At 52.6% G+C, this 16,405-nt stretch overlaps 1 protein-coding gene across 10 annotated transcripts in view; it reads left to right on the top strand.

Annotated features, from left to right (window-relative positions):
* Positions 1–5,795, top strand: part of ADGRG5 (adhesion G protein-coupled receptor G5) — a 17,905-nt gene extending 12,110 nt beyond the window's left edge. For 6 of the 10 annotated variants that reach the window (XM_029925129.1, XM_029925132.1, XM_029925130.1 and 3 more), the window contains 4 exons: positions 747–864; positions 3,208–3,480; positions 3,859–3,953; positions 5,180–5,795. In XM_029925129.1, coding sequence (XP_029780989.1) covers positions 747–864; positions 3,208–3,480; positions 3,859–3,953; positions 5,180–5,460 — 767 coding nt within the window. In that variant the 3' untranslated portion in view covers positions 5,461–5,795. Of the gene's footprint in view, positions 1–746; positions 865–2,627; positions 2,734–3,207; positions 3,486–3,858; positions 3,954–5,179 lie in introns of those variants that run through there. The other 4 variants (XM_029925136.1, XM_029925134.1, XR_003903736.1 and 1 more) reach the window with 3 other exon arrangements.
* The last annotated feature ends 10,610 nt before the right edge of the window (positions 5,796–16,405 follow it).

Below are 16,405 nucleotides of genomic sequence, written 5' to 3'. Positions count from 1 at the left end.
ACATCTCCATCCCCTCCACCCCAACATCTCCATCCCCTCCAACTCCAACATCTCCATCCCTCCCACCTCCAACATCTCCAACATCTCCATCCCCTCCACCCCAACATCTCCATCACTTCCACCCCCAATATCTCCATCACCTCCACCTCCAACACCTCCACCCCCAACATCTCTGACATCTCCACCTTCAACATATCCAACACCAACACTTCCAACACCTCCACCATCACCTCTACCTCTACCACCACCATTGCTCCTGCCATCATCTCCACCATGTCTACCTCTAACACCATCAACACCACCACTACCACTTCTACCTCTGACTCTACACCATCACCTTTACCACCACCTCCACCATCACCACTGTCCTCATTCTCATCTTCACCAGTATCTCTGGCATCACCATCACTTGGCACCTCTATCACCATCCTAGCCTCTCCTTATTTTCTCTTTCCTCATGAGTTCCCCCAACCCTCTGTCCCATTAGCTTGATCTCCCCACTGCTACTGCCATCACCATCCCACTCTAGAGCCCTCACTAACATCATCTTGGAGAGCTGTCTCCTCTAAGACCTCCAAGCTCAGTGTTTTGAAGCTGGACCATATGGCAGGGGCTGGGGGCTCTGAACAGTCCCCTTCCCTCCTCGCTTGCTCAGTGGAATTCTGTATTAGCAGCTTCAGGGACCCCTGACCAGACTTTCTCTGGGGTCACCTGGCAGATGCTGAGAACTCTGTCTCATCCCTCAGGGGTCCCGGCCCTCCTGGTGCTGCTGCTCCTCGTTGTCCAGAGCTCAGTGTATGGACCCCACACAATCCCAGTCTTCGACAGCCAGGGAAATGGCACGGGCTTCCAGAACAGTTCCATGTGAGTGCCCTCAGAGCTGTGGCAGACTTCCTGGCTCTGGCAGAAAGGCCCAGGGGCTCTGCACAGGGTGTTCTGTAGGCAGGGCACCGAGTATGGGACAAGGAGGGGGCCGTGGCCCAGAGAGGGGTGGTTTCCAGGGGCCTTGTTACTGAGGCCTCCTGCAGAGGCAGGCTCTCATTCTAGGCCGGCTAACTCTAGGGGAGCCCCAGCATGGACTCTGGTGCCTGCTTGGGGGGCCTCCCAAGCCAGGGCAGCAGGCCCTCTGCCTCCTGGCAGCACGGAAGTTGGCCCAGCGCCCCCTCCTGCTCTCAGACCTCGCTGGGCAAGCTCAGCCTGAGCCTGGCCCTGCTCTCCCTTCCCTCCACCTTGCTGTGCTTGCTTAGGTTCCTGCACCCCGGGACCTGTGCCTGGCATGGCACTGCCAGCCCGCAGACCCTCCTAGTCAGAGAGACTGTGTGAGGGCTGGGGCATCCCAGGGACAGGGCTCAGTGTGTGTGTGCCTGTGTGGGGGGGGCCTGGGGATCGGGGTCCCAGATGCTGCTGCCTCTTCCTGTGCTCTCAGACATCAACCCTTCAGCCAATGTAGGGAGAAGAGCTGAATAACCTCCCGGCGACCCAGCGCCGGTGTTTGGCCATCTGCCTGCTTTCTTTCCTGGCTGACGCAAGCTCAGGACCGCTGAGGGCCAACTCTGTGTCAGGCCTCACGTTCTATCCTGTTTAAACCTTGCTGCAAGGCGTGCGTCCTATTGTCAGCCTCTGTTTACCGTTTGGGAAACTGAGGCACAGACGGCTGAAGAGCCTTGCCCAAGGAAACCCAGATGGTCAGTGGCAGAGCTGGGACTTGGCCACAGGCAGGCTGGCCCCAGAGCCCCGCCCCCAGCCTTCAGGAAGTAAGGACTCTGGGCACTGGGTGGAGGCAGGGTGGGGTTCATTCCTCACAGCTGCTTCCTCAGAGGGGGTGTGACTTAGGGCTCTTTAACCATGCAGGTTTTTTTTAATTAAAAAAAAATGCTTATTTATTTTTGAGAGAGAGAGAGACAGAGCACAAGTGGGGGAGGGACAGAAAGAGAGAGGGAAACAGAATCCAAAGCAGGCTCCAGGCTCTGAGCTGTTAGCACAGAGTCCAATGTGGGGCTTGAACTCATGAACCACGAAATCATGACCTGAGCTGAAGTCGAATGTCTAACCGACCGAGCCACGTGGGCACCTCTAACCATGTAGTTCTAATATAATATGTGCTGTGTCCTCTGAAATGGGGACAGGAAGGACATTATTGCTGGGCTGCCAGAGTGCTCCCCCTCTAAGGACCAGCTTCTCTGGAAGTTTCGTCCTCCCTTCTCCCTTCCCTCTCACCTGGCTTCAGACTTTTACTCTCCTGTATTAAAAAACACTTCCTACGTAGATATGTGCTCCTGAACGCAAACATCAATAACAAAAAACCACCTTGAACTTAACTCCGATGCTCACTGACAGTACAGACCCTGGTTAATAAATTGCGATAGAGCCCCCCCTGCTGGCCTGTCACACAGCAGTGAAGAGGAAAGATCCATGACCACATGCTGTCACTTGGGTAAATCCTCAAGATCACATTCAAGGCTGGTGGCTGCCGCAGCAGGGGCCCGGGCAGGTGATTGTGACAGGGGCACAGGCACTGAGCCCGGGGCTTCCAATCCCATCTTTGCCTCTTATGCGTGCGTGTTCCTAAGCCAGAGCCTCAGTTTCCTCATCTGCAGGATGGGGATGGTGATGCACCTGCCTCGTAGGTTCATCATGAGAACTGTACCGGCCATTCCACGGAAAACAGGTGACACAGTGTATGACTGGGTGAAAGGTACCACCCGTCATGCAGGTGTTCTGGGGAAGCAGAAGGTATGAAGACTTCGGGGAAGGTCTAGGAGCTGGGGTCACGGCCAGCCTCTGCTCTTTCCTCAGCTCTCTTCCTCTTCCTGCTGCTTCCTCTCTGTTCCCTGTCCGCAGGCTGCCCCAGCTTGCAGCACTTGTTGGCTGCTCAGAGCCCAGCATGTCGGCCCAGTCTAGGTGGGGAGGGGCCTGGTCCATTGCACAGAGATGCTGATTAGATGGTGATGACAATGTGGTGGGTGGAGGGAGAAGGAAGAGGGCCCCTGGACCAATGATGTGATAGGGTATCATCCAAGGTGGCAAGTGGGGCCCAATATGGTGGCCTGGCTGGAAAGCCGGGCCCAGAACTTCACCACACGTGTGGTCAGACAAGCAATGGTGGGTCTGGGCTGGGAGCCCATCCACAGGCCCAGAGACCAGGGTCTCCTCCCCACCCTGGCCCTGGGAGCCACACCGACCCTGAACTCCACCCCTCCCCTACAGATGCTGGGTGAGGAGCCCCTGGGTGCACAACATCTTGGTCATGGGCTATGGTGGCCTCACGTCCCTTTTCAACCTGGTGGTGCTGGCTTGGGCGCTGCGGGCCGTGCGCAGGCTGCGGGCGCAGGAGAAGGCGCAGGGCCCCCGAGCCTGCCGGGACAGCGTCACCGTGCTGGGCCTCACCGTGCTACTGGGCACCACCTGGGCCTTGGCTTTCTTCTCTTTTGACGTTTTCCTGCTGCCCCAGCTCTTCCTCTTCACCATCTTCAACTCGCTGTACGGTAGGGCCCGTGGGCGGCGTGGGGGAGGCCCCGGGGGTGTATATAGCTGGCAGACAGATGTTTACACCGAATTCAGGCCAAGGGGGCGAGGGAGGGGCTGAAATCCAGCTCCACTGCCAAGCTGGTCTGGGGGCTCACTCTGCCCATGGGAAGGAGCGTCTCCTAATTTGCACAAAGCCACCTTCTGGCCTCATGGTGGTTGGTCCTTCAGCTTCTACACTCTGCCCCTTCTGGCTTCCAACAGTTAGGGGCTCTGAGAAGGACACTTGGCCCTCAGGGAAGCTCAGCTCACCCCCCGCAAGAAGATCCCTGGATTTGGGGTGAGGCCCCACGTTGCTCCTGCATCTCCCACTGACCAGTCTTTTGCTTGCAGGTTTCTTCCTCTTCCTGTGGTTCTTCTTCAAGAGGTGCCGCTCCAAGGCAAAAGTGGAGGCAGAGATGGAGGCATTCAGCTCCTCCCAAACTATGGTATAGTCCGGGCCTCCTGGCCCCGAGCCCAGCTTCTCTGCTTGCAGCCCGAGACTCTGGCTTCCACCAGAGAAGGTGGCAGGCTGTGCCCTCCAGAGGGGGCTTTTCTACCTCCATGGCTTCCCCAGGTCCACAAGGCAGTGTGTGGCTCTGCCTCCCTCGGCATTCTGCTCTGGGGCAGGGCCAACCCCTGCTGGGGGTCAGCAAACTTTGCTGGGCAGGGCACTGGCCTGGGGAGTTAGGAGGCCATGTTTCAAGGCTTTGCTCTGAGTCTTACTGTATGACCTTGGGCCTGTCATCTCCCTGACCCTGTCTTCCACATCTGTGACATGGGGCAGATGGCTTCGATCCTGCCTAGGCCAAGAGCTTTTTTTTTTGTTTGTTTGTTTGTTTGTTTGTTTTTTAAAGGCATTTTATTTTTTTACATTTTTTACATTTTTATTTTTTAAAATGTTTTATTTATTTTTGATACAGAGAGAGACAGAGCATGAGAGGGGGAGGGGCAGAGAGAGAAGGAGACACAGAACTGGAAGCAGGCTCCAGGCTCTGAGCTATCTGTTAGCACAGAGCCTGATGCGGGGCTCGAACCCACGAACGTGAGATCTGACCTGAGCCGAAGTCGGAGACTTAACCGACTGAGCCACCCAGGTGCCCCAGCCCAAGAGCTTTGGGCAGATGGAGTAAAACCAGGAAGAAGGTCTTACTGGGCCCCGTTACTTCCAACTGCCTGCCGGGGACGGAGTCTCTGCCAATCCGCTCTGGAAACTTGCTGCTTGATCCCTGCCACCTTCCCTCCGGGCAGGGCCTGCCCACATCCTGGCCCAGGGTCACCAGCCCACAGCTGAGTCTCACCCGGCGTCTGAGACCTCACCAGCCTATTCCCGAGGCTGCTTTTCCCTCAGTCTTCCCAGATTATGATACCCTCAGCTCCAAGCCTCTTCTTCTTAAAGATCAGGAAGTCCAGTCCTTCCCAGAGGCTCCTAGTCCAGTGCTCCCAAGACCCCTATAGGCCATGTAGACCAGAAGCTGGCTAGAGGGCTTTCTGGGGATAGGAGGGCAGAGCCTCTTTCCCTCCACCTGAGACAGCTGGGCCTGTGACCTGGGTATTTGATGACTGGTGAGGACTGAATTTCCCAGGTAGGCGTGAGGGTATGGATTGTAAACCCAGGCTCAGGCCACAGTCAGACCAAGAGGGAGAGGGCTCACGAAGCCAACTGCATTCCCAGGATGCACACCAGGGGACGCTGTTGGCCTGCACTCAGAAGCCATTGGCTCTATCTGGAAATGTCACCTGTCTGTGGACCTGACACACGAGATGGAGAGGTCCTGCTTCCAGACTGCTCCTGCTGAGGGACCGAAGAAAGAATTCTCACACTGTTTACACGGCCATTTCTCTCTTTTCTCAGTGCAGCTGCCGGCTCTGGCTCTTTGGGGTGTAGTACTCTGGGCATACCTGTCACTAGAGCGGTGGGTGGGGGAGGCTCTCGGCCCTGCCCCAAGCCACTAGACAGGTAATGATGACTTGGGATGGCGCAGTGAGGGAATGGGAGCTGAATCCCTTTTCTCCCAGGGGTTTTTTCCGCCCTCTGTTCATTTCTTGGTGCAAATAGCCCTCCCTGGCTGGTGGGTGCTATGGTCTCTAGAGCCAGACTGCCTGGGCTCAGATGGCTCTGCCACTTGCTAGCTATGTGATTGTGGACAAGCCACTCAAGCTCTCTGTGCCTCGGTTTTCTTATCTGTAAAATAGGGGCGGTAGTGGTGCTTATTTTGAAGATGAAAAGAATCCATATAAAGAGGCTTAGCGCATAGTAAGTGCTCAATAAATGGTTATCACTGGTGTCATTAGTGTTTTTGCTATTATTAACAAAGTCAACTGAGAGGGGAAGCCATCGCTAGGCACAATCTGCTGTCCCTCGGCTTCATCCCTTCCTCCCCCACGTTCCCTAGAGTGGCCTCTGTTCTGACTTCAGAGTGTTCCCCTCCCCCACCTCAATCAGAGTGATATAAGTCCACAGCCCTGCGTTGGCCTAGTCCTGAGTGGTACCAGGCTCCTTAGGTCTTGGGGGAGGCTCCCGTCCTAATGAGGGATCATGGCAGGTTCCGGCCCCTGACTCGAACGGCCCCAGCTCTGTAGCCAGTGAATGAGGGCCTTGCCTGTGACGTGGCCCGCCCCACATGTTCCGGCCCTGGCCTTGCCTGTGACATGGCCCGCTCTTTGAGTTTAGGCCCGGCCTCTAGACCCTACCAAGCCCAGAGCTACATCCCAAGGGAGGATGGGGCCACAGTGACAAGAACGGCTCTGGTGGTTCCAGAAAACGGGCCAGGTGTGTGGCCCTGAGCACCATGGGGTTCCAGGCTCTGGCTGGGGAGCACTTCCCAGAACTGCCCCTCCCAGGTGTGGGGGCAGGGATGAGGGGACCTGCTGGACCTCCCTGCCCTCTCCTCACTCCCAGCAGGGTCCTGGCCTGGCCCAGCCTGGGTTCTGGGCTCAGGTCTCCAGGGGCTTGCCGGCCAGAGGGAAGATGGGCCGGATAGGATGACAACTGGATGCGGGGGGGCGGGGGGGCGGCAAACTCGAGGTGTCTGTGTTGTTCAAGATACTGCTGCATCAGGAGGGTATGGTGTGTATGTGAAGGGGTGGGTGTGAAAGCAGCGGTGCCAGATGAAATACAGAATGCCCAATTTGGGAGATGTACGCTAAAATATCATTCATTGTTTATCTGAAATTCAAATTTAGCTGGGTATCCTGTCACTGTCTATCATTTCCCCCTTTTCTTTGGCTGTCTGGCAACCGTATTATAAAGGAGCACTGGCTTGGGATCCAGGGTATGCACTTTTTACCCTTTAAATGTACCCCAGATGTGCTGACTGGGGGGCCCCCCTGCCCAATGAACCAGGCTGACCCAGCCAGGCTTCTCCCCAGCGCTCCCCTCACCTGCCAAGGTCACCGACATGGCGCTCAAGGGGTCTGCCTTGTGCCGCACCCCTCCCCGACTAAGAACCTGGGCCCAGCCTCCTCCCTGCAGAGCCTCCTCAGGGGCCTCCCTGCCTCCCTGTTCCCATCCTCGCTTCACTCAGAAACCAGAGGGAATTTCCACCCTGTAGCCCGATCACACCCTTCCACACTCTGTTCCTCACGGAAAAACTCATCACAGGAGCTCGAGAGGCCTGGGGGTCTGGCCCATCCCCCACCACTCTGTCCTCAGCTGCTCTCTTTGCCTGGAATGCTGTCCCTCAAGCTTTCATCTGTGGGAAGGTGAGAGCCCAACCTGAGATCTCCGCTTTGCACCCTCCCCAGAGCTCCTTCCTGGACCAGGAAGCTGGCCCTGCCCTCCAGCATCCGGGGTGGGGTCCTTCCTCCGCTCAGCAAGCCCTCCCCCCAGGGCAGTGTTATTTCTCCGTCTGCTGGTCTGTCTCAGCCACGAAATTGAGAGCCCAGGCAGGGGGCGGGGAGGGAACAGGTACTATACCTCCTTCACTCCTTCACGTATCACATGTGAGGAACAATGCAGACACAGCACAGGCCTGAGGGTGGCATACAATATGCCGTTTTACAAATAAACAGGATATCATTCGTGGGAACTCATGGGATGAGGAAAGCTAAAGGAGGGAGCAGGGATACGGTGGCGGGGGGGGGGGGGGGCTCGGGTTTCAGCAGAGGGGGCTGGGGAATGAGTCCGGAGGTGCTGGAGTGTGTGGGAGAGAGAGAGCAGGGGTGACTAGCTGGTTGTCTGGGGAGCCCCGAGGCCAGAGGCCTCTAAAGGTTTTGTCGCAAGGTGATAATGATCTTGGGGATCTACGGATGGGGAAGATGGGGACTTGTGTCTGCCGTGAAGGAAAACTGTAAGGAGAAGGGGTGAGGTGGTCCCGGGTTGGGGAGCCCTCCGCTCTTGGCAGGAGGCAGGACTCAATGAGGACCCCCGCAGAGTAAGATCGGTTGACGAGCTTAAATACAGAACTTACTGAGTCACAAGAAGGCAAGTTACCACGAAGTGAGAGCAGAGAAAAGAAGCAACACGCGTAGTCTCCTAGGGACAGACTACAGCATGGCCACGTGTGACATGTTTCAAAAATAATTACAAAGGTGAGCATATAAAACAAAGAAGGCTGGGGAGAGAGAGGGGGAAGAACATATGGAAACTCCAAGAGTGAAAGACATAACTCCAAAATCTAAAATGTAATGAATGGTAAGCAGCTGAGTAGAGAATTCGTGGACCAGAAGTTGCATACAACGAACACAGGAGGTGGAGAATATGAATGAGAGATTAAGAGATACAGAGAATAGAATGAGAAGATCCTTTATATTGGAGTCCCACAGGTAGGAGCTAAAGGGAATGGAGGAAAAGCAGCACGTGACGGCAGTAATGGCGGCAAATTTTCTGGAAGCGGTGAAAAACAGACCCACAGAACCTGGAAGCTCAAGAGTATCTGAAGCATAATAAATAGAAAGAAATGCAAGAGTTACAGACATTTTATGGGAACCAAAGAATGCCAGAGGCAGAGAGATGTTGAGTGCAGTGGCAGAGAAAGGACAAATCATCTCCAAAGGGACGACAGAACGTGAGCTGACTTCTCAAAAACCAGGACAGAAGAGAAAAAGCCGCAATGGTCTCTTCAATGTAGTGAGAGCAAATGAGTGTCAGCTTAGAAGGAAGTCCAGCAAAAGTACGTTTCAAGAACCAAACAGAAAGAAAATAAAGTACATTTATTTTAATACCTACAGATAACCAAAAGCTAAGGATGCTCCAAAGAAATTCCAAAGGATGTGTTTACTTCAAGAAGGAAAATAATTCCAGGGGCACCTGGGTAGTGTAGTTGGTTAAGCGTCCAGCTCCTGATTTTTGCTCAGGTCATGATCTCATGGTTTGTGAGATCCAGTCCCAGGGCAGGCTCCCTGCTGACAGTGTGGAGCCTGCTTGGGATTCTTTCTACCCTTCTCTCTTTCTCTCTCTCTCTCAAAAACAGATAAACATTAAAAAAAAAAAAAAAAGGAAAATAATTCCAGAAGGTCAGCCTGAGATGCAAGAAGGGACGGTAAACATAAATGGTAAATGAAGGTAACATCCATTTAAAAACCATCTGGATAAAAGAATGAGAACTTCTGTCTGCTGTTAAAGAAAACCAGGTCTGAGATGTCGGAAGACAATAGTATATGTGTTTGGGGAGCAGAGTAAGACCGAGTCTAGAGTGTTCCGAAGCCCTTTCACTTGGGAGGAACGGGAGGGGGCGGCCAACATGCTGTTTGACATCAGACATTGTTAATTAAATGTGCAGGGTAAAAGTTCAAGGATAATAACTAAAAAAAATTAAACTGGAATGTATACATTTCATTTCAATGGAGAGGAAAGGGTAGGACAGGAAAACAAACACATAAAAAGCTTTTTAAAAGGCTAAGGAAGGAGAAAAAAGAAATAGAAAGAGTGGGCTAGGGGCCCCTGGCTGGCTCAGTGGGTAGAGTATGTGACCCTTGATCTCAGGGTCATGAGTTCAGGCCCCACATTGGTCTAGGGGCCTACTTCAAACATATAAACAACAACAACAACAACAAAAGAGCAGGACTAACAGAAAAGGATAAACAGCTCAAGAGAAAGATGGGCAAAAACCATGAACGAGCATTTCACACCTGATGATACAGCTTTGGTCAGAAAACACAGCGAGGGGCTTACACTCTCTGGTGACCAGGAACCTGGAAATGAAGACCGCAATGAGCCATTACTCTCTCCCCATTTGGTTGGTAAAAAGTCTGATGTTTGACGCTATTAGATGTCGTCGAGGAAGTGGGTCAACAGGGACTCTGAAAATTGCTGGTAGGAGAGTAAATTGGTTCCAGCACCATGGAGAGGCAGCGGGGCAGTGTTTTGTGAAGATGGGGCCCGGCACACCTGTGTCCTAGGAATGCCACCCCCCGAGTTCTACGAGGAAGGCTCGCAGCTGCAGCTAGAGACGCGTGCAGCCTGAAGATGTTCACGACAGCACTGCTTACAACTGCGGAAATGCTGGAAGAGTGTGGGTGAATCTAAGACAGGAGGTGCTGGGTAAAAAACTCAAGTCCCCGGGACTACACACAGTCTGACGCTCTTTCTATAAAGTATAAAACCAATAAAAGGAAATAATATCCATGTGGGTATCCACAGTTAAGAGCAAGTGGATGAAACCCACACACTTCAGGAAGCCTCTGGGGTGCAGAAGGTGAGGAGGGAGGGGAGGAGAAGGGGGCTCTGGAATTTGGATTTTATTTGAAGGTAACAGAGGACGGGGCTTGTTTCTAAGGGAAGGCTGATGTGACTGCACTCTGTGTGTGTGTGTTTAAAGACATGAAGGTAAGTGTAGAGGTAGGGAATTGTCACGCTTTTCCTTTTCTGAGCCCCTTTTCCTCTCTCATAATGGTGAGAGGAAACCCTTACTGTGTGTCCCAGATGCTCACTCTGTACAATAGCTCATTTAATTTTCCTAACAACCCAGTGAGGTATTATCACCCTTGTCACATCCATGAGGAAACTGAAGCACAGAAAGGTTAAGTGACTTGCCCAAGGTCACACAGCTCCTCAGTGCTGGAGCTGAGATCCAAACCAGCCCGTGCTGAACAATGAGGGGATGGGAGGGACCCAGCCGGATGGCCCATGCTGTGGTGGCGGAGGCTGTACGTGTGTGTCATACTGTGGTCCCACCCTGGATACTCAGAAAGTCTACCCCAATTATTGTCCCGGCAGGGAGCAAGGATGGGGGAGCCCCAGACAACCTGGGTTCAAATCCTGCCTCTGCCATTCACTCGCCACAGACCTTGGCAACCCTGCTGGCCCTTCTGTGAATTAGCTTTCTCACCTGTAAAATGGGGATTGCTCAAGTTGTTACTTCCAGGGGTGAGGGGAGGGATCAGAAAGAAAGGGCTTGGAGGGGCCTGGCCTACCGCCCGGCGTGATCAGCAATTCTGTTTCTAGTCACCTGCCCACGATGTCCTCGGTGGCTCTCTCCAGACAAGCTCTAACAGGGTTGGCCCGTGGGGGGCCCTCCAGAGGGCAAGACCCTCCAGACGGTCCCGCTCTGGACACATCATAGATTCTGAGGGCTGTGTCTAAGAACAGTTTGATGGGAGTCACAGCCTAGGAGCCAGGAGGTCAGGGGCTGGGGTGAGGGCGGAGGTGGGGGGCACGGGCGGAGGTGGGGGGCACGGCCAGGGTGGCCAAGCCAGGCCCTTGGGTGGTCATTTTTTAAAAAAAAAATATTTACTGTTTTACTTTTGTGGTTCTTCACATCTTTTTTTGTTTGTTTGTTATTTATTTTTGTGAGAGAGAGAGAGAAGGGGGAGGGGCAGAGATAGGGGGATGGAGGAGCCCCAGTGGGCTCTTCAATGACAGCAGCGAGCCGGATGCGGGGCCTGAACTCCTCAACAGTGAGATCATGACCTGAGCCAAAGTTGGGACACTTAACCAACCTAGTCATCCAGGTGCCGGGATAACTGGGGTGGTCATTCTTATGGTGGCCACCAGGGGTCATGGTTGGCCGTGTCTGCCTTTCTCCACGGTCCCTGCCCCCTCAGGTGGCCTGCAGAGGGCAGCAAGGGCACCCACCTTCCTGTTAGCTCCAAGGTGGGGCCTTGGCAAAAAGGGTGCTTTTGAAGCCCTGACCCACTTGGCTTCATACCTCTGTTAGAGAAGAAAATTGGTAAGTCTGCCTGTCCTTCTGTGGGTCTCTCTACCGGTCTCTGACCCACCAATGCTTTGTCCCTTTGTCCATTCACCTGCTGGTTCATTTGTCCATCTTTCTGTCTGTTCATCCATCCATTTTCTCCTTTATTTTCCATTTGTTCATCTATCCATTCATCTGGCCCTTCATCCAGCCATCCATGGGACCATCTAGCCATCCACCTATCCTTCATCCCTTCATCTGTCCGTCCATCCTAACGGACATGCACCTGTTTATCATGCTTTTATTCACCCATGTGCCTCTTCATCCGTCCATCCATCCATCCATCCATCCAACATCCATCCATTGACCCACTGTGTATCCCACTGCACTGGGTCTGCTATTGAGCCAGAACTTGCTCACCCCTGGGGCTCCCCATGAAGAGAGGAGGAAGAGTTCCTTCTTCCAAACCCCCCACCCCCAAGCTCACCATCTGGTGGGACAGAAGAAAGACCAGGCAGTGATAAAATGGCATCATGTGTGCGGACAGACTTGGGGGCTTGGCGAAAATGTCACATTTCATTATTACTAATTTTTACATCACATTAGACTCTAACAGCCCCTTCCCCTACATGGGCAGGACATTCAGTTTGTCATTTGTGGAGAAGGCCCTTGAGTTCAGTGGACATCTGGGACGCTTATGTGGCTTCTGAAAGAGAATGGGGGAATGACCTTCACCCCTCATCGGCACTGTGGGAGCCCTGGTTTGGAGCCCGGGGAATCTCTTCTATCGCCTCTCTCCCTGGCCCTCCCCAGCTTCCTGGCCCAGGGGAGGCTTTGCTGGCCGGAGGCTGACAAGCTGCATCTCAGAGGCACCCCAGACCTTCCTTGCAGCTGTCCCCAGCAGTGGGAGCCTCTGGGCTCTGGCAAGTCCTGGCTTTGTTCCCTCCCACCAGGTGCCTGGGCTGCAGGAACACCAGCCTCCCCGTGGCCCAGAGCCAGAGCCTGGGGGCTTTGGGGGCTTGGCTGCTGCCTTAGGCTGCGCACTGGGGCAGAAGAGGGGGGTTATCTGGCAGACAGGGAGGCTTCCCGTGAAAGGGGACCTCTAGCTGAGACTCAGTGTTGAATAAGGTGGGACTGGGGGCGGGGAGGAGGGGGAGTGTTTTGGACAAAGGCTTGAGGTTGGAGGGTGAAAAGGAGAGACAGAAAGAGAGAGACAGAGGGAAGCAAGTGGGTTTGGTGGGCAGGGTGGCGGTGAGAGAGGCAGGAGGGAAAGCAGAGGGAGAAGGGGCTCGGTCAGGGAGCTGGGGCAGTAGGGAGCTATTGAAGGTCTTTGACCAGGAGAGTTCCTCATTAAGTGGTATTTCAAAAAGGTCACTTCAGAAGGGTGGAGACAGGTTGGAGGGACATCCAGGGAGGAGTAGCTGTCTCTGGTTGTCCTTGGGCGGACCTGCTACTGGGGGTCCCCACCCCCAGGGGTGCTGACCCAGCAATAGAGGGGGTGAGGCTCTGAGAGGTGTTGCGAGGAGGTCCCACAGGGTGGAGGGCCTGACTGGACGTCGTTTAGGGTTGAGCGGCATCAAAGCTGATAGCTGGGGGTCCTGGGTGGTATGCAACTGGGGTGGGGGGCACAGGAGGGGAGACCGGGTGGCGTGTGCTGCAGTTTTACCGAGTTAATTATTTTTAGACATTCCAAAACACTGTGAAAATAGAGGCATACACACAATTTAACGAAAGATGATACAAGCATATCTCCATGTAACCCCCGCCCCCCAGAAACCCCCAGTCCCCTTTCTCCATTACACACCTCCCTGCGCCAGAGAGAGAGAGACATCCTGACACTTAGAAGAACCACTTCCTCACAGTTATGGATGGTTTTACCATCTGTATCTGCATCTCTGAACAACAGAGTTTGGATTTTGGGTTTTAACCCGTTTGGGAGGTTTATATAAACAAAAGCCCACATGGCTTCAACTCACCTGCTCTGTTTGTAGGGTTCCTCCACGCGGTTGTGTGCGCATACGATTCGCCCACGGTCATTGCTGCAAGGTGTGCACCCAGCCTCCTGCTGGTGCTGGCCTGCAGGTTCCCGAGGTCGTCAGCTACGCTGGAGCAGCCTCCTCCGTAGGTGGTGCACACACGCACTCGCCTTCCTCCAAGCTCTGGAATACAGGTCACATGTGTCTTCAACCCTATGCCATGACGCCAGCGTTCTGAAGGGTTTGAACGAATCTCCCACCCAGCCTGGACGCAGGTTCCCATCGCTCCCAGCTAAGCACAGCAGACCCCTGGCCGTCTGCTGGGTGTGCAGGGATAGCTCACTGGTGTTCCAAGCCATGTTTCTAAGGCAATTAATGAGACAGGCCACCTCTTCACGTATTTATGGGGCAGCCGGATTTCCTCTTTATTTACTTATTTTTTTTTTGAAGTGTTTATTCGAATCTTTGGGCTGCTTTCTACTGGGTTGTCTTCATAGTGGATGCGTCTGGTGACAGTGTCACTCTGTGGTGAATGAACCTCCCACTGTCAGAGAGCCAGCCTTCCCACATTCGACCTCAGGGTCTTCTCCAGCATTGTGGAAAAGACTGGAATGGCAGGATGAGAGCGGATGGAGAGGTACTCCAGTCTCCCGACCTTCATGCAAACAACTCTGGCGCTCCCCAGGGGTTGAGGAGCCCCCAAGGCCTTCAGTAGAGACCTGATGATGCCCTTATATTGGGGTGCCTGCCTGCCTTGTCTCCTTACTCCAACCTTCACTCCTACCTCTGGCATCAACTTCCAGATACACTGTTGCACCCTTGCCTCAGATTTGCTTCTGGTCTTTTTCTTACTGATTAGTAGGAGATTTTTATATACTCGGGACACTACTCCTTTGTCAGTAATTTTTTTACGTTTATTTATTTATTGTGAGAGAATGTGAGAGAGTCCAAGTGGCAGAAGGCAGAGAGAGGAGGAGAGAGAGAATCCCAAGCAGGTCCTGTGCTGTCAATGCTGAGCCCGATGCAGGGCTCAAACCCAAGAACTGTGAGATGATGACTTCAGCTGAAATCAAGAGTCAGATGCTCAACTGATTGAGCCACCCAGGAGCCCCTCCTTTGTCAGTTATATTGGTGTAAACATATTCTCCCAGTCTGTGATTTGTCTTTTCCCGTTTCTTCCCCTGTAATCTCTGGATGGACTGAAATTCTTTGGTTTAATATAATGAATTAAACTTTTACCTTATGGTTAGCGCTTTTTGTGTTTAAGAACTCCTTCCCCCCCAAATTAAAAAATAAATAAATTAAAAAGAAAAAAGAACTCCTTCCCAGCTTCAAAGTCAGGAAGACATCTTTCTATATTATTGTCCAGAAGTTTTATAATTTGTTGCTGCCAAGTCTTTAACTCAGCTGCAACTCATTTTCATAATTGGTATGTGTTAAGGTCAAATTTCGTTTTTCCCCCTGCATCGATACCCAAGTGTCCTAGCACCATTTACTGGAAAGTCACCTCTTTCCACAATGCTCTGAAATGCCACATCGGCCATAAACCAGGCAGCCACATAGGTGTGGGACTGCTGGTGTGTATTCCAGTCTATTTTTTTTAATGTTTTTATTTATTTCTGAGAGAGAGAGAGAGAGAGACAGAGTGCGAGCAGGAGAGGTGCAGAGAAAGAGAAGGAAACACAGAATCCGAAGCAGGCTCCAGGCTCTGAGCGGTAAGCACAGAGCCCAATGTGGGGCTTGAACTCATGAACCACGAGATCATGACCTGAGCCGAAGTTGGACGCCCAACCAACTGAGCCGCCCAGGTGTCCCAAGTCTGTTTATTTTTTATGCGTCAATTAAGTTTTAGAATTTTATCAGAATTTTACACATTTCTGGTTGGATTTACTTCCAGGTACTTGGTATATTTTGAAGTATCATACATGGTGGTTGTATTAGTTATCTATTGATACGTAACAAATCATCCCAAAACGCAGGGGCTGCAACAAGAAACATTTATTATCTCCAGTTTTTCTGGACCAAGTACCTAGCTGGATGGCTCTGGCTTAAGGTCTTTTATGAAATTGCTATTAATTCGGTGGCTAGGGCTGTGGTCTCATGTGAACACTTGATTTGTGGAGGGGACCCCTAGGGCTGTCTCATGACGTGGCAGCTGGCTTCCCCAGGACACGTGATCTGAGAGCACCCAAATGGAATCCATAGCCTTTTAATAACCTAATATTAGAAATAACATCTCATGATTTCTGCCATATTCTATTCATTAGAAGTGAGTTAACAAATACGGCCCACAGAAGTGGAGGGGATGACATAATGTAATGACTACCAAGAAGGGGGAATCATTTAGGGACATCTTACAGTGAATAGGTCCTATTATAGTGATTTAAAAGACTTTTTATTTTGGGGGCACCTGGCTGACTTAGTCAGTGGAGTGTGCAACTTTTGATCTCAGGGCTGTGAGTTCAAGGCCCACGCTGGGTATAAAGATTACTTAAAAATAAAGCCTTAAAAGGCTAGAGGAGCCAAGATGGCAGAACAGCATGAAGTTTTTTTGCATTTCGCATCCATGAAATACAGCCAGATCAACACTAACCCATCCTGCACACCTAGAAAACTGATTTGAGGATTAACACAACAATCTGTACAATCTGAACCACAGAACTCACGAGGTACGCGGGGAGAGAGAAGCCGTGGAGGGCAGGGAGCTGTTCTTGCTTGTGGAGCGGGGATGGGGGGGGTGGAGTACGGGAAAGGACCCCCCCCCAAAGCAGCTGGAGAGAGAGTGGAAAAGTGGAAACAGCCATAGGGACTGAACTAAAAAGGGAGAACGGAGACAGGAGAGGGCTTAAA

This window comes from Suricata suricatta, chromosome 16 (assembly GCF_006229205.1).
Source record: "Suricata suricatta isolate VVHF042 chromosome 16, meerkat_22Aug2017_6uvM2_HiC, whole genome shotgun sequence".
In the NCBI taxonomy this organism is placed as follows: domain Eukaryota; kingdom Metazoa; phylum Chordata; class Mammalia; order Carnivora; family Herpestidae; genus Suricata; species Suricata suricatta.
This window is presented reverse-complemented; position numbering and strand designations above follow the sequence as displayed.